General features: G+C 32.3%; 2 protein-coding genes across 4 annotated transcripts; both read right to left on the bottom strand.

The window, feature by feature from the left end:
- Positions 1 to 41: 41 nt before the first annotated feature.
- Positions 42 to 2,726, bottom strand: LOC112734133 (pentatricopeptide repeat-containing protein At2g03380, mitochondrial-like). The gene has a single exon (XM_025783346.3). It carries the CDS (start codon positions 2,658 to 2,660, stop codon positions 561 to 563), a length of 2,100 nt encoding a protein of 699 aa, XP_025639131.1. The 5' UTR covers positions 2,661 to 2,726; the 3' UTR covers positions 42 to 560.
- Positions 2,727 to 10,427: 7,701 nt separating this feature from the next.
- On the bottom strand, positions 10,428 to 16,980 carry LOC112734132 (uncharacterized). Of its 3 annotated transcripts, XM_072233602.1 has the most exons (6): positions 16,635 to 16,961; positions 16,468 to 16,539; positions 14,637 to 14,866; positions 14,231 to 14,339; positions 13,520 to 14,131; positions 10,428 to 13,094 (listed from the first exon to the last, which is right to left on the bottom strand). In XM_072233602.1, the coding sequence occupies exons 3-6, from the start codon at positions 14,862 to 14,864 to the stop codon at positions 10,858 to 10,860; spliced, it is 3,186 nt and encodes a 1,061-aa protein (XP_072089703.1). In that variant the 5' UTR covers positions 14,865 to 14,866; positions 16,468 to 16,539; positions 16,635 to 16,961; the 3' UTR covers positions 10,428 to 10,857. The 3 variants fall into 3 exon arrangements, with proteins under 3 accessions (XP_072089703.1, XP_025639129.1, XP_025639130.1); XM_025783344.3 differs by having other exon boundaries at positions 13,520 to 14,339; positions 16,635 to 16,980; XM_025783345.3 differs by having other exon boundaries at positions 16,468 to 16,921.
- Between the last annotated feature and the right edge of the window lie 1,685 nt (positions 16,981 to 18,665).

The following is an 18,665-nucleotide window of genomic DNA, read 5'->3' as shown; positions in this document are numbered from 1 at the left end:
TATGCGTATGTTAGGTTTTCTTGAATATTTAAATAAAAATATTTGGCAATAATTCTTTTAAAATATATAAAATAAAAGGATCTGAACCTTTCACTTGGATCAACACTCTATTGGTGCGGTGTTTAAAGGAGAAATGGGAAATGACTCGTTGAGTCAAGTGGATGACAAATAAAAAAGTTAGTAGGGTTATTTCGTTTCCTCCCTATAACTATGCTTTATCTTCTCTTGATTGATATTCTCCTCAATAACAGAATAGTCAACCATTCAACCCGGCTGCTGCTTAGGCAAAATGGATCACACCAGTTTTTGCGTGCAATGCCACTTTTTATGATCCTGTCTAACCTTGGCCTTTATCCAAATTCACCCTTACCTTTAGGCCACTAGCCTCTTTTGCTTCTGCCAATTGGCATATCCAATCTTCTAATCCTCCTTTGAACTTTTTCATTCTAGTTCATCTCGGGATTGCTGATAAAATGTTACCTTGCCTTCATGGAACCACTAGTATGAGCAACTAGTTTGACTTCACCATCACTTGAACTTGCAAAATGAAAGCAATATGTCTAAGCAATAGCTGCTACTTTAGCATATTGATGATTGTTAATACCAATTTTCACTGAACTACAACCCGGGACCTTGCTCAATCCACTTTGCTTTATCATCTCTCTTACCTCCTTAACCATGCCCCATCTTCCATCTGAAGCATACAGGTTTGACACAAGGACATAGTAACAAGCTTCATCAGGGTGCAATTCCAGCATTCTCCTGATTGCAACCTCTCCTAAGTCAAACCTCGAATGGAGTCCACAACCATGGAGAAAAGCTCCAAACACACCAACGCTAGGCTGAACTGGCATCTTGTCCATGAAGTCTAATGCTTCATCAAGGTTGCCGGAACGCGCCAAAAGATCAACCATGCACGCGTAATGCTTCATGGAAGGAACAAAGTTCAATTCACCACACATCATATCAAACAGCCTTGAGCCTTCTCCAACCATCCCTGAATGGCTACAAGCTGCTAATATAGTTGTGAACAACACATCATTAGGCTCAAATTCTTCTCTCAACATATCCTTAAATAGAGCAAGAGATCCACTGCCATCGCCTTGCATGCCGTATCCACCAATCATTGCACCCCATGTCACAGCATTCTTCTCCTCCATGCCATCGAACACCATGCGAGCCGATCTTGCATCGCCGCATTTTGAATAGAAATTGAGGAGTGCAGTGCCAACATAGACGCTGGACGACATGAGACCACACTTGAAGGAAAAAGCATGAACAGAGGAACCAAATTGGAGGGCACCAAGGGAAGAACAAGCCGAAAAAACACCAACAATTGTAACCGCATCAGGGGAAAATGACTCCAACCTCATCCTTTGAAACAGCTCAAGAGCTTCATAAGCACAACCACACTGAGCACTACCGGAAACAATCGAATTCCAAGAGACAACATCCTTATCAAGGATGGTTTCAAACACACATCGAGCATCCGACATGGCACCACACTTGGCATATACATCAATAAGAGCATTCCTCGCAGCATGATCATCGTCACACCCAAGCTTAACCGCAAGAACATGAAGTGACCTTCCCAAAAGGGAATCCCCAATCTGAGCACAAGCAGAGAGCACACTCGAAAGGGTAACGGAATTCGGCAAGAGTCCTTCCCATCTCTTACTACTGAACAACTCCAATGCCATGTTAGGGTGATCCCTTTGGGCATACCCCACAATCATAGCAGTCCATGAAACAACATCAACGGCTAAAACATCATCAAACACCTTCTGTGCATCCCTCAAGTCACCACATTTGACATACATATCCAAAAGAGAACTTGCCAAGAACGAATTAACCTCAATCCCACTCTTAATCACATACCCATGAACCCACTTCCCTTGATGCAAAGATCCCAACTTTGTGCACGCATTCACCAAACTCACAACAGTGAACTCATTCCCAGACATAAAACATTCCCTCATCTTGTTAAAAAGCGTCAACCCTTCTCCGGCACACTCGTTTTGCACGTAAGCAACGATCATCGCGGTCCATGACACCACATTTCGTTCGGATATTTCGTCGAACACGTGGCGTGCACTATCGACAAGGCCGCACTTGGAGTACACGTCGACGAGGCACGTGAGGACGAAGCTGTCGGGATAGCTGGCCTTGATGACGTGGCAGTGGAGCCGCTTCCCCGAAACGGCGTCGCGGAGCTCGCGGCAGGCTTTGAGTACGACGGAGAAGACGACGTCTTCGTTTAAGGCACCGAGTGTTACTCTGGCAAGGTCGTAGATTGAAACGACGTCGGAATGCATGTCGTTTAGGAAGTACCAACGGATCATGACCTTGAAGGAGTACAAGTCAGGTGAAGGGAGCTGGTCGAAGAGGCGGCGGGCGGAGCCAACCAAGCCGAAAGAGCCGTACAGGCTGAGAAGCTTTGTGGCGGAGAGGAGTTGGTCAGCGCCGCCGCACAGGCCGTGGACTATGAGGGTCGCGTGGAGCTTCTTGAGAGTATCTGCGTTTTGGCACATCCGAGCGAGGTAGAAGGTTGGCGGCAGTTTATGCAGCGGCGGTTGGTGGAATGATGCGTGGTGGTGAATGGGCCTCCACCAAAGGCGTGGTTTCGGTGTACGACGAAGGAATCCTGAAACGACGACCATTTTTTAACATCTTTTTGGGACAATAAACGACACGTTTTGTACTTCGATTAAGTTTTTGTTTTCGTTCTTTTAATAGTCCGTTATTATTATTATCATTATTATTATTATTATTATTTTGGTGTCTTAATAGTTAATAGTCCGTTATAAAGTTAAGCATTATTAGATATCAGGCAAAGATAATCATTGCAACCGAATTGTTGAAATCAGTTTGATTCAAGATATATTATTATCTTGTAAACTATATCTTTACAGTATCTTGTCGTAATAGTTTAATTTACTTCATGTATATTTAAATCGAGAAAGATTGATTTCTCTCTTAATCAATGGCTAAATTATTTAATCATATCTTATCTTTATTTAAAGTTCCTATCCAGTTTAATTTGAATTGAATCCAAGATAAACTGGTAATCTATCTTAGTATAACGCTTGATAGCTTGAATCCTAAGTAAAAACCTTCTATATAAGAGTGAAGGTAAAAAATTCTAATTTGTTTCTCTCATTTTTTTAGAAATTGTTTCTTATTTAAAATCGAGAGATAAGGAAATTTTGAAATAGTTGTTGAAGATAGACATGAAAAACTTAGATTTTCTTAGGGCCTTTAACGTCTTAGTGTCTAGGGAAGCTCCGCAACTCTACAGCGAAAAAAAGCTGATCGAAATTAACATGTTCTTGGAACGGTTTTTGCTGCACCACAACTTTTCATCTGAGGTACTTCATATCGAAGAAAATGACAAGAAAGAAGCAATAAAGAACGCTCATCAAAGTGAGACTAACAGTGATGATGAAATCAAGAAACCAAACAAGAGTCCTAAAAATGACAAAAAGAATGCATTTTCGTCGGGATCAGGATCATCAAGTATCGTTATTCCAGAACTGCCGGAATTTTTTAAAGCGATAATCATTTCATTGGGGGGTACGGACGTAACTTTTGTGATGCAGAAGGAAGTAAACAAAACTGACCTGGAGCGCAACAACAACCGGTTGGCGATGCCAGAGAAGCAGATAAACGAGGAGTGCAAGTTCTTAGCGCTCAAAGACCCGGCAATGATGAGGATTTTTGAGGCAAGGGATGAGAACAATCGGCTAATTGGAATGGAGGTAGGGCTCATAGAACCCTGTGGCGAAGTGTGCGATCAGGTTCTCAAGAGGTGGAACATGACCTCTGCCTCCACCTACAATCTTGCTAGCTCTTCTTGGATCCGTATTGCTCAGAGGAATCATCTCAAGATAGGTCATCTTCTCAATATTTGGTGCTTTAATGTCAACACTAAATTTTATTTTCTTCTCCATCGTATATAGACTCTCAGTCTAGGTCTAGATCTTTTCTATTTTGTGCGAAGACAAAAATATGTATATAAGGGGATCATTTAGGTATGTTTAGTTTAGCGTTGAACTAAAGTAGAGAGTTACATTGGATAAAGACATTTAAAATATATTTTTTTAAATATTTTTTAGTAATTAAAATTCAATACATATAACTGATTAAATTATTTTATTTTTGTCAAAATTAAATCAGACAAATTGATTTAACTAAAAAATTGATGAATTAAATCTTGAAATTGTCTAAATTAATACTTTTTATAGAAAATAACCACACTATCTTTATTAAGAAAATGACTAAAATACTCTTATCCCTAAATTATAATGAGTATTTTAGTCATTTTCTATAATACGAGTATTGTAGTTATTTTTATAAAAAAATATTAATTTAGACTGGTTTAAATTTTGGTTCATCAATTTTTTGGCCAAATCAGTTTATCTGATCTAATTATAACAGAAATAATACGGTTTAATCGATTACATATATTAAATTTTAATTGTTAAAAAATATCTTTAAAAAAATGTTTTAGGCATCTTTATTTAAATGTCTCCCTACAAAGTATGTTCAAGTTTTTTTAATGTTTCAATTTTTAGTTTAACTATCTTTTTTTTCGCTGAGGTTAAAAGTTTTAACTTATGCGTTCAACAAAAAATTTTATTTTTTTTTATCAATCCTACCCTTTATTCTCTTCTTTACAAAGAGACACAAAATACAATTTGCTTTAAAAATTATTAATCTCACTAAAAAAATAAATTAAATAAAAAATTAATCATAAAACAACACAAGAGTTATAAGTAATAAAAAATATAATCTAAAATAATATTAAATAAAAAAATACTAAAAATATTAAGAAAAATATGAATTTTATTTTTTTATTTGGTTTTATAAAATTTATTATTGTAATTCTTTTATAACATGAATGATGGATCTTATTAGAAAAGATAAATTAAATAAAAAATTAACGGTAAATAATAACAGAATCTGATCATTTAGTCACTCCAACTATTGATGTATCCAATCAAATGACGCTATAAATTCTAACAAAATTTCATATCCTTCTTGTCAAAATTATGGGTGAAGAGATCTTGAGATGGACATATAATTTCATAGTTGTAGTTTTTGTATATTATGTTTATTATTGGGCAATTTACATAAATAAAATTATTGAAGGAAAACATTACGCAAATATAACATTGGCAAATTTCAGACGCAAATACAATAAATGCAATTATATATAATCCACTATATCCTGTAACGGAACCCAGATGCACGTAATCCGTTATACCCTATCGCGGATTACGTTGAGAGCATGCATAACATAAACCGCTACACCCTGTAGCGAATGAGGAGAGTGGCTTATTAGATAAATTTGTGTAATAGTAATAACCAATGTAGCAAAATAAACAAATTGATACAAAATATAATCGTCATTTATAAAAATAGATTGTAAAAGTTAATTTTTAAAAACTAAGTTTTTAAAAGTTGTAGGCATATGTATTTGATAAATTAAATTAAAAATAATTTTTAATAAACACAAATATCAATAAAATAACTTTTAAACTAATTTTGTTGAATTATAAGATTTTTGTATAGAGAATGAATAATATTACTCTTTTTTATAAATTTATATAAATATAAAATTAAAAAATTTATATATAAAATAGTATATTTTAAAAATAAAAGTAACAATATTTTTATTTTTATTTTAATTTTAGAAATATGTAATAATTTTATTTATTAATCTTGATTTTTTTTTGTTTGAAGAACCAGAGAACATCTTATCTGTGATAAGTAGAGGTGATGACAACTAACAAGATTTTTAATGCTGCAATATTTATACATATGAATTGGCATAAAGTAGATTTTTTTTTTAAGAAATGAGCTCAACACAACTAGGTGGAGCAATAAGGAGAACAAAATAACTAATAAAAAAAGAAAAATAGAGAAACAAAAACAAAAATAAATCTAATATTATTTTCGGCATTGTCATCAACAACCATTAGGATTAATTCTATTCTACTAGTAGTAGTTCGTACGAGACCTATTAATAAATCCTAAAATTAATATATCTAAAATTTATATATTTTTTAATTAATTAACGAAGTATAAAAGAAAAGTAAAAAAAAAGTGAAGAAAAAAATATAATGGATTACAATTGAATACTTATAAATTTAGACATGTCAAGTTTTTTTTTTTAATTTGAATAGATAAAAAATCATATACATTATAAGCTTAAGAAAAATAGTATAGACGACATCAAAATACGTTACAAAATATTATAATTTAAGAAAGAAAAAGTGAAAAACATATCATTATTGGTAATAACAAATACTGAAACATAAAAGAGAAAATTTAAAAAATTAAAATATAGCAATCATGAAAACTTTGAGTATGTAAAATTATATTGGTCGTACGAATTTATTGCAAACGACGATTACATTTTGTATCAATTCGTTCATTTTGCTACATTGGTTGTTACTATTACACAGGTTTATATAATAAGTCATTCTTCTCATAAGGTGTAGCGGATTATGCTTTCATAAAATTTGGTCATAAACCGGTTGTAGCGGGTTTATGTTATGCATGTTCTCAACGTAATCCGCAAGAGGGTATAACGGATTACGTGCATTTTTGGATTCCGCTACAGGGTGTAGCGGATTACATACAATTGCATTTGTTGTATTCGTGTATGGAGTTTGTCAATGTTGTATTTGCGTAACGTTTTTTTTCAATCATTTTATTTGTGTAAATTGCCCTTTATTATTGTTATCTTTTTATAATATGAATTGTTGGTTCCATTAAATAAAGTAAATTAAACAAAAATTAACCATAAATAATAATAGTAGTAAAAAATTATATGATAGTAAAAAAAAAATAAGAATACTAAAAAAGAGACTATATAAAAAATAAATTAAAAAAATATCAAAAGAAATGCTTAAAAGGATAGCATTGTAATTTAATATAATGCCTTTTTTATTAATTATCTATCCAAAAATAATTTTAACTAAGATTATCTAAATAATATCTATTCTATCGAAATCAATTTGTATAGAGTTGCCAAATATAAATCGCACAAACTTATTTTGAAAAATCATTTTGAGGCAAACTCTAATTTACACATTTTAATCCAAACACACACTATATCATTGGTTATTTTTGTCAAGTTTCTAGTATTTAATTTAAAAAAATATTAAAGAGTCATCAGAATTTATTATTTTTTGCCATTACTTTTAGCCATTAACCTTATTTTATTTTAGGTTGAGTTTAAAAATAAGACTAAATAAGAGACAAAGACTAAGACACATAGACTAAATTAAGTTTATATATTATATTGGGCAAAACACATAAATAAACCAAAACTAATCCAATATTTCGTGATTCACCCAAATAAAAAAATGTTACGTTGATTCCCCAAATCATATTTCTATATAAATTGAATTAGTAAGCTTTGAATTACATGAAAATGTTGTTTTATGCATGATTTGTGACATCTAGTAATTCGAATCAGGTTGCTTCGAATTATGAATTTTGATATATTTCATATGCACTGTTTTTATTTTTCTAAATTTTTGTATATTTTTATTGAAATTAATTGTTTAAAAATAAAAAATAAAAAATTTATCTTTTATCCATAAAAATATAAAAAAGTATAGACAATAATACAATAATAAGGATAATTACTTTAGACAAATTAAATACGTTCTTGTAAAAAATATAAAAAAAAAATTGCTGATACTACAAGTAAATATTTGTATACAAATAAACAATTCCTAATTTTAAAAATTACACACGAAAAAAAACACAGAATTTAGGAATCTTATACTAATAGTGGGCCATATGACGAAATGTACAACGGAAAGAAGACTTTTCTACTCAAATGTGATCGGATGGATAGATAATTTTAATGATTAAAGTAATAAAAATCATAATATATTCTGTCAGAGTGTGTGTGGGGTAAGAGAGAGAAACAGAAGACACACTTAAGTGCCAATCAAAAAAGGAGTTTCTCTTTCATACACACAAAACACCGACACGCCGACGCATAATCTTCAGTTTCCTGCCACTTCGTACTGAACCAACATCCAAGATCTCCTTCCCTCTCTCTGTCCCACTCAACTTCCCCTCCCACGCGCCATCTCCTCGCGTGCTATTCACGCTCGCTACCCTTATTTTTCCCTTTCTTTAATTTCATCATATCAATCATGAATCATGATATCTCCTTTTGAGCCAATTTGTTTTGTGGGTTAACTGGTTAAAATATTCTTGAAAAATATATCCATTAATTTAATTTTAAAATAGACGTTTTAAATTAATTTTTAAAAAATATATCAATAAAGTGAATTGATTTTTTAGCTAGCCAATTAAAAAATTCAGTTCCGGTTCGGTTCATTCCAATAAACAATGAATTAGTGAAAGGTTGAAAGCATATCTGATGTCTGATATGAGGACCACTTTTTATTTTCCGCTTTTGTTTTGTTTTATGGTTATGGGTTAAGAAATAAGATAGTTTGTCATGTGGACTTTTCATTCTCTTTTTGATAGAATTACTTCCTTTTCTCCACTTCAGTTATTTACTTGTGCATGCATATGATTCTCTATATTCATTGTTAAAAGATTGGTGTTATTCATTTTACTTTACATACTTCTCACTTGTGATTAAAAAAGAAGGAAAAAAGGCCTTGATTAATATCTAAACATTTTCTTTTTTATGAAAGAGCAATCCTAATAATATCCGAATTGGTTGTACCAAAGATAATAAAAAGTTTTTAAATATACATGGGAATAATGGATAGTTGGACAAAATTAAAATAATAAATTACTAAAATATTTTTATTATATTTTACCACTTAATTTGAAGAAATACTTTTATTGCCACCCATTACAATATTACACTATTACAGCTAATTTACCGTAACTCCCCACGATGATTTATTACTTCCATAAATTTTTTGGGGATAAAAAAAAACACATTTCAATTAACTTTAGCATCTCTTTTAGGATTGACTCTTATTTATTACTAGTGTAGAACTCGTACAATATACGGGCTCATATTTAATCACTTGAAGACATCGTTTGAGAAAAAAAGTTGATTGATTTATTCAATGTTGTCGTGTTGATATCTCGGTTGTTTTGATGGTCGAAATATTTAAACATTGCATCGTTTATTCATTTATGATGCCAATATTTCAAATTTCATTGATGTCACTAATTAACTATTAATATTTAAAAATTGAGCAGCATTCTTTGGACAGCTTTAATGTTTATAGTTTTTTACGAAGTAAGAACATTTCGCTGAGTTAATATGTTTGCATGTCGGATATATTTTGAACATGACATTCACCGACACTCGTTCGACTGTTGTGTCCAACTATAAAAAAATTTTTTTCAGACACGCTTAGACACACCAAAATATTATTTCTTATTTGTTAATATGTATTTTTAAAATAAATTTAAAAATAATATATATTATTATTTATTGAAACAAAAATATTTTAAATACTTTATATAATTAAAATAAAATATTAAAAATAATTAAAAATTATTTTATATTCTAATATTAACAAAATATTAAAATATCATTACAATTTATCGAAAAAATATTTTATATTTTATATGTATGCATATTCTCATATCTTATAAAATTTTAAAATTCATATCCCGTATTTCCGTACATCATAGGTGGTTTCCTTTTTATGTATTATGTCTATATGTGTATGTTATAGTTAGTTTCAAAATTTTTATTTAAAAAATGTCCCCCCAAAAAAAAAAAAAAAAACAAGTGGTGCTACCTCAACATCATAAACTGCATGAACAATGTCAGTCCGGCACATAAGCCAAAAAATCAAATATGGCTTCCTCTTTACTTCTTTTTCTTTTGTCATCATCTTTATTTTTTTAAAAAAAATATATAGGTAAATAATTCTTAATTAATTAATTTTAAATAATTATAATTAATAATTATTAATTTTATATTAAAAAATAAATTTTAAATAATTATTAATTAATAATAATTAATTAATATAAAATATAATTTAAAAATATTTATTAGTTTATTATTAATTATCTAGCGATTTTTTTTTCTCTTTCTATTAATTTTAAAGGTTATTCATCCGTTAGAGTATTTTTTTTTTCAATATATTTTATATAAACATTCGAGTAAAACCTATTCAAAAATAGAATTATAGAAAAGGATATAGCCGGAGTGATCTAAAGAAATTAATTAAAAAATAAAATTCATTTTTAATTATTCCAATATATAAAAAAATACATTTTAATTTATATTTTCTATTAAAACTTTCTACTTGTAAGTTGCAATAGCAACACACCAACACCCTAGTACTTTTATTCCACTAACAACTACAAAGTTATGATTCTAGGGGATTGCGAATTAATATAACTAACATACTATGATAATTGATTCCTTAAAACAACTATAAAAGACTGAATTTCAGAACAATAATGTCATCTACTATTATCCATTTCATAAGCTAAGGAGCCAAAAAGTCCTTTTTGGTGGAGGCTATATAATTCAAGCATGCATCCTTGTATGCAATGCAACTAAAAATCACTAATTAAGAATCCAAGTGAGAACAGAGAAGCTACTCACTGGTATACATCTCAATATAGAGTCAGACATTAAAAAAATAAAAAAAAATCATGCAACATTATTTAAGAATAGTACAAGTTGGTATCTATCACAGCATGACTAACAAGTCACACTCAAACATATAATACCCAAATACGGGTTGATGAAATGTACAAAGAGAAATACCCGTGCTTGAGAACATCATGCGTTCCTTCTATCCATCAATACAGGAAAAGGGCCTGCTTACCCTCTATAATTCTCATCTATATATTTAAAGACTCTTACAGTGATTAGATTAACCGGATCGTTGGAGGATTACCCGCCGGGCAACGCTGTCTTCGCGGCCTTCTAGTTGTCTTGCCCCAACCTGTTAAGCTTCTATCCTCCAATCCCACTTCAATAGTGTTAAGTTGATGTATCAGTGGGGTACAATTTTCAATTGTCACCATTGGTGGAAGTTGGGGTGGGGGTGGGGGTGGGGGTGGGGGTGGAGGTGGAGGGGGAGATGGGGGGACCTGTACCCGCCGCCTTCCCCTGCCACCTCCATTCCTAGAAGAGCTTCTCCTGGTTAACCCTGATTGCCATGAATGACCCGTTGCTCTCATAAGCCCTCCAAATATCTGAAGATCTTCCGTTACTTCATGCCTCGACAAAGTTGTGAGGCCTGGAAGGATGTCCCTTTGGAAGTCCCTCCGCTGCCTTCCTCTCCTTGCCGCCCCCTTTCGCGTGCAACTAGGTAACGATGTTGTTCCAGATTCTTCCACTTTGAAGTCTTCCGGAACAAGAGGCGTGGGCATGTAGTCCTCTTCTTTAGTCTCTGCCAGTTTCAATGTCATGGACTCAAAGTAATCGATTTCCCCTGAGGAAGATTCTTCATTATCCTCACCATCTTGTTCCCTTGAATTGTCAAGCTTTCTCTCCAGATCATCTACACATGACGACACGAAATCCACAAACCAACTTAGTGGGTCCTCCATTGGACTTCCTGATGGAATACTGATCACATCATCCACCTGACTGCAGCAAAGAGTTGACATGACAACGATAGCCTCTGCTGCACACTTTATAACTTCATCCTGCTGCTGTTCGTCCATGTTTGGTGGGCCTGGTCTTAATACTTCAGGAGTTTCAATCTGCCTTTCTTCAGGAGTGGCATCCTCCTCTGTCTCAGGAAGAGCAGGGACCTCAAGATCTATTTCTGCCTTTGTATTTACATTGGTGGTTGGAGGTGTCACAAATTCTTCATCCTCACTCATACTCAAGTTAAGATCAATCTGATTTCTAGAGCTGCCTCCTGTTGCAGGAGATCCTTTCTTACTAACAAAAGTTTCAGTGACAGCTTCATCGTCCAACTCAATAACATCATCGTCGCAAGGCAAGTTAATATCAAGTAGCCAGTTTTTCCCATTATTTTTCAGTAATTGCAGTCCAGATGGCTTAGGAACTGACAAGGAGGGAGAAGTCAGTGAAGTTGGTTCCTTAGGAGAAACTTGAGGCGTATCAAATATGGGAACACCGAGAATTTTCTTAACAGTAGAGCCCTCACATATTTCTGTCCCCTTTCGCTCAATATCATTAGTACGCAAACCTGATGCTATATTGTGCAAAAATTCTCCACCAGATCCCTTACTAATTTCATCTTTGTTAGATAAAGAAGCAACATGGGAAAAACTTGATTCTCCAGCAGTTAAGCTTCTATCAGCATTTTGCACCTCATTCTTACATGTTGACATGGCTCTAAGCCAAGGCAACACTGCAAGCTGCTCCTCACGTTTCTGTTCACTGTTCCTGATTCCAAGACCTGACTGGCTAACCAAGCTGTTGGATGAGCTGTTTGAAAGCATTACATTCAAGTTAATATCTTTTCCAGATGTCATGTCATTGCACTTTGAATTTGAACTCTTAAAGTATTTTGCTGAACCATTGTTGAAGTGTTCAGGAATTCTCTTGCAGTCATTACTATGGTTGAGATAGTCATAGCTGATTGAAGAGATGTTCACTGAAAGTTCCTTGGACCCAGATGCAGACCCAGGGTAAAACCCATTCTGAACAGGTACATCATATTGAAAACCTGGATTAAGCTTTGAATTAATATTTGTATGCCACCTATCTCCCAGAATCCCATTGCTTTGTTGTGGCTGGGAACTCCTATTCAAGGCACCGGATTGAGATGGCGCAGTCTGAATAGACACCAACTTCTGGCCTAGGTTACCACTTGCCATTTCCAAAGAAGGTGAATGAGACCAAGACCTGGATAAATCAGAGGAAGGGGTGATTGCAAAGAAACCAGGTCTATGCGATGATCCAACAGGCTCTGGATGTTTATTAGTGGAGTATGCAAAACGTCTCTCACTGGTATCTAAATCACTTTTTACCCTCCAAAACTCAGCCTTGCTTTGATTAATTTGAAAGCCATATGTAGGCTCATGAGTTTTTCTGAGTGCATCTTTCATTGTTTGGGAAGATAAAGGGGAATGCTCTTGTTTGTGGACTTGGGGGATGTATTTTGAATCTCCTTTAGCATGCCCTGTAAGCATTAAAAACAAAATAGTTATGGCACAAGTTATCATATATCATATGAATACCCTTTTTTTTAATAAGAAATCATAATGATAGTGATACTTGATTTCTACCACATACTCGCAAAGAAAATTTAGTCCAAAATATAGTCAAGAGAGAGAAACTATATGCTTCCTTATAATTTACTAAATCCCTGTCAGAGAAAAAATATAAAATAACTAGCAAAAAGAAATATTTGCAACTTTAAATGAGGATAAAGGTAACAGTGCACTCATCCATCAAGCTATAATAAAAATCTAAATTTTCATTGGGCTTCCAATCTCTTTTATCAGCCTAATTTAATGTCAGTTTCTTATAAATTACTATGATCAGCTGCTAAAAAAAGGGACGGGGAGGAAAGGGGATGGAGAAGGGTTCAATGGAAGATCTAACCTGCCTCCAGTACTGAAGAAATCCATCCTTTTCCATTCCCATTGTTCTCTGAATATCCATTATTTCGAGCCCAGCTGTCAGTTCCATGATGTGAGTTTAGCAATTCTTCCCTGGACAAACCAAAAAACCTTGACTTCTGTTTGGCAGATAGATCAGAACACTCAGGTGCCTCTTGATATTGATTATGGTTTGAAAATGGAACACATGAAGTCTCATTTGTTTCTTCCACTTGAACAGGCTCATTTAAGTCAGCCAAACCACTTCTGCTCCTTAAAAACTGCTCAGATCTTGAAGTGTCTTCTTGGCTACCAGTGTTTCCACCATTGCCAAAAAAAGGTTTTACATCGGCTCCCTTTCCATGTTTGGAATCTCTTTCAGGAAGAAATATTGTCGTACCACTTATCTTCTCATCATTCAGCTTATCATTTTCCTCAGTATCAATATACTCATCAGCAGGGAGATGAAGGTCAAACATTTTTCTCCTCGCCTTTGAGGGTCTGGACTCCAGCACCTCAACATCTTTTGAACTACTCCCATTTGGGGACGGAAATAGACTAGCTTGCTTATTTGCTCCTTTATTAGAACTTGAAGGGGAACAAGTACCCTCAATGCCTGAAACAGATGTTTTGGCACAATTAGAACTTCCTGTGGGAAATCCAGGAATATTCCATCTTTTACCATCTTCAGATGTTATTCTAGATGCCAATGGACCTGCGGAAAATGATGTCTCAACAGGTATCTGGTTCCTGTGTAATGCTTTCATTTTAACTTCATCCATCAAATCCTTTTGTATTCTGTATAAACGGTGAAGTTCAAAGACCTGGTTGACAAATACGTAATTTAAATATATCAAAGGTTCACCAATTATGGAGTATAAATAAAATTAAGCTGAATGCTACTGCCACTTGAACCATGTCGACAGAAAACTAGTGCTAATAAGATTAAAAAGATTTAAGTCACACTTAGCAACCATCCTAGAGATTGAAAAATGCATGACCATTGGTATTTCTAAATTGATTAATAAGACTTTGTCTTTAAACACCCTAAACACTAAACACCTGAACCTTTCCAAAACATAGTATTTGAATTACAGGCCAAGGGGAAAATGGAGCCACACCTGATTCTTAAATACGGCCTCATGCTCAAGCATTGTCTGCTTCACAGCATCCTTTTCATAAGCTGAACATGCATCTGTAGTAGCACTTCGCATATAATCATGATAGTACTGCCCATTTACCAGTGCTTTATTATCCTCATAAAATAGCGGCCAGCCACAACTGCTGGATTCCTCATTAAGATCTCTCATTGAGTAGTATCCTGGGAGATTCTGAACTTTGGTTCCCATCCCTGATAATTGAGCACAGTTAAATTTAAAATTATTCTCACACATTACCTGACACATCTTACAGTTCCCATCCATATCCCTTGCATCTCATACATTACAGGAAGATGTAAATATGCAAGTATGAATGTATGACTCTGATCTATGTATTTTAAATTAACAGTTCAATAAAATCCTTCTGGCGCATGAAAATAAAGATCCCACACCCAAGTTATGTGAACAACTACTCCTTTCAACTCTGTATATCACCTTGTATTTAAGAAGAGAAACAGCATGCATTTAAAAAAGGATTTATAACAAGCAAGGAATTTCCTAAGACAAGTTTTTGCTATCAGCCCAAGCATTTAATTACAATGACTAAAGTGAAAAGATTAAATTCACCACACAAAAAAAAAAGTAAAATTATTTACCTAAAGAGAGGATGTAAAACAAAATCAACGTGTTAGAGACATGGACTAGATGAAAGTGAGGTTACTGCACGAAGTACTCAATCAGTAAGAACCTTAAACCAAGAAACATGACATGCAAAAAGCATCTATTGCTGGCTGAAAACGTTGGTTACAAGAAGGATTAATATTGCTCCTAGCAGTTACCATGTATTTTAATTTTGGAAAGCCAAAAAATGCAACTGACTAAATTCACAAGTCCCATGATTCGAATTATGGGTAAAATATACATGAGAAATCTGGCCATGTCTAACCCTAGCAGAACAAAACAGAAACTACTTCAGATTACCTAGTCACAAGAATGGTTAAGGTGCAGGAAACATTATCTTAAAAGTAGGACTTCAAGTTACACTGTTGGGGAAAAAAAAAGAAAGAAAAACCTATTAACTAAATCCCTTTTCTTTAGGCAAAGTTGACCCTTTCGGTATTTTCAAGCAAGAAAGGAGATTCAAATCAAGCTAATCATAGCTTAGGCAGTAATAACCACATTAGAAATAATTAACTGAGAAGTTACAAATTCACAATTTCACTGCCTTAACAAAGTGAGGTAGCACCTAAAACAGCTAGAACACAGTCACTGTCAGTGAAGTAGCACAAGCATGAGTGATCCCAATAAAACTTCGGCACTTTCTGCAATAAAAGATTTGTACATGCTTCCAAATGCATGAAACCCCGTTCAGACTCGCCCAATTAATCTTGAAACAGCCATTTTGACCAAAATCCTTTTCAGAATAATGAGAGACTGAATAAATCAAAACAAAATCCTACTTGATTTCGAGTTGAACTATGCGAGTCCTACCTCAATGCAATTAGAGAAACAAAACAATTCCCCGTATTTCTTCAATAGCCAAAGAGATGAAAAATCACCTCAAAGAAAAATATTGAACAAAACAGATCCAATACAACAATAATCTGAAAAACGAATATTGCCCCCTCAAAGAATCTAACACACCGAAATTACACAATTCAACATCCCAGTTATACGAACCAACAAATAAAAATAAAATTAAGAAGAAAGAAAGTAAAATAATTAAGTTGAAAATCCAAATTAATTAAGCCAGCGAAAAAGCAACAGGGGGCCGAGAACTGAATTCCATGTGTAAAAACAAAATCAGAAAAAATTAATTAATGGAAAATCACTGCGATTAATGGAAAATTACCTCAGAGCCACATCCTCATATGACCGGCACTTAAGAATCCGCCATGGATTCTACCATTCAACACTCAAGAATCTAAGAAAAAAAATTCAATTAAAAATTGAGAGGCCTTTTGACTCGAACTATACCAAAAATACAAAAAAAAAGGGTTAGCTGAAAGCAGCAATTACATTGAAGGAAGTTAGATCGTTCGATTTCGATCTATTAAGTCAGAGTGGGTAACTCTCTCTTTCTCTCTCTGATACGGAGTAGAAGCAGAAGAGAATGAAATGAAGGTTTTGTTTTTTTGGGAGAAAAAAAAAGAAAAAAAAAGGGGGATTTTGAGAGAAGAGAGAAGAGAGAGAGATCCCAGATAAGAAATCTTCACACAAACAAACGACCTTCTAAGAACAACAGTGACATGAAATTTGTCAACATCCGGTCTCTTTTTATTCTCTGCTTTTTCTTCACTTCTCTCACTTCTCACTCTTCTCTCTCTTGTTTCTATAAATTTGAATAAAATAATTCCATTTATTTCTGCCTTTTTGAGGATATCAATACCAAATGCCCATTTCTAGATTCTCTCCACCTTCCTTGCTTTTTGGTGCAAATATATCATTATTATTATTTGCAATTATATTACTCTAATTATTATTATTGTTAAATAAATGTAACCGAAACTACTACTAATAAATATTAATGCTTTCGTAACTTCTATTTTTAATAGTCCTTAATTAGAAATATTTTTCTATAAAAGAAAAATCAATAAAATTTGAATTTTTTTATGAATTAATTTTTTTTAATAATATTATCTAAATGAATCAAGATTTTGTAAAATAAAAAAATTGGTAAAATAATAAATTGAGAATCTTAAATTAAGATAGTAAAACATATATTTTATAGAAATTACAAAATTAATAGTGATTAACCCTCTACTCTACTATTTGTCTATTTTACTATTTTACTAACTTTTTCACTTTATACAGTCTAAATTCTACCTTAAATACTAATAATCAAAATTATATATATAATGAATTTAATGAAACTTTTACTTTTAAAAGTAGTTTATTACAATTGGTTTATAAAATATGATATTTTAAAAGCTATGAAGTCGATGTTTGATAAATAAAACTAAAAAAAATTAATAAGTATAAACAACAATAATTATGTTTGACAAAATTATTTTAAAATTTAAATAATTATAATAAATATAAATAATTTAGATATTTATTAATATATAAAATTATATTAAATTTTTATTTTGATAAATATAAATTAATTTTACAAAAATAATTTTTAAATATTTTTAAAAATACTTTTATTTTTTTAAAATTACAAACACAAATATACGACTTTTTTTATTTATTAAACACGTAATATAATCGTTGTAATACTAAAAAACACAAGCATGTGTCTAAAAGATTTTACTAAATCAAACCTTAATATTGATGAAAAAATTAATTATACTGTTATAAGTTATAAAATAAATAAATAATATTACATATTCAAATTTTTTTTAAAAATTATGTCTAATCAAGTTAAATAATAAAATTTAGAATAATATTAATTATAATTAATTTTATTATATTAAATTAATTTAATTAGATTTGATTAATAAAAAAACTTAAATGTATAGTATTATTCTAAATTATATTAATCAAAAATTGATTTTATTTTTTTATGTTATCTCTAATAAATTATATTATCCAAAAACGTCATTTTTATTTTTGGTTGTCCATGGTATTCCCTAATCCGACAGGTCAAAGACTAATCTGTCGCGAATCTGAGTTCCATTTAAAAGTCTGCGCGGGCCAATGAGTTACTGCATGCATAAGACAGAATTCGAACCCCTAACACTTATTTAAGCGAACGAGTGAGCTGACTACTCGACCAACCCAAATTGATTAAAACCTCATGTTTATTAGTAAATATTAGTTGGTTTAATCCACTCATCACATTAAATTCGGGGTACACTTTCCAATTTAAAAAAACATTTATAAGAGTCTTAATCTCTTATACAATTTCCTACTATTAACACAAAAGTTATCGTATCATATATATATACAGGAAGAAAATCTCATACCTTATTTAAACTGTGATATTGATGATTTGATTAAAAAAAAAAAACAAAGATTGAGAGACAAAAAAATGACTTATTTTCATTTTTTAAAATTTTATAAAATAAAAATATATAAGTTGTTTATTATGTAATTATACTTTAT

This window comes from Arachis hypogaea, chromosome 3, assembly GCF_003086295.3.
Source record: "Arachis hypogaea cultivar Tifrunner chromosome 3, arahy.Tifrunner.gnm2.J5K5, whole genome shotgun sequence".
Classification (NCBI taxonomy): Eukaryota; Viridiplantae; Streptophyta; class Magnoliopsida; order Fabales; family Fabaceae; genus Arachis; species Arachis hypogaea.
This window is presented reverse-complemented; position numbering and strand designations above follow the sequence as displayed.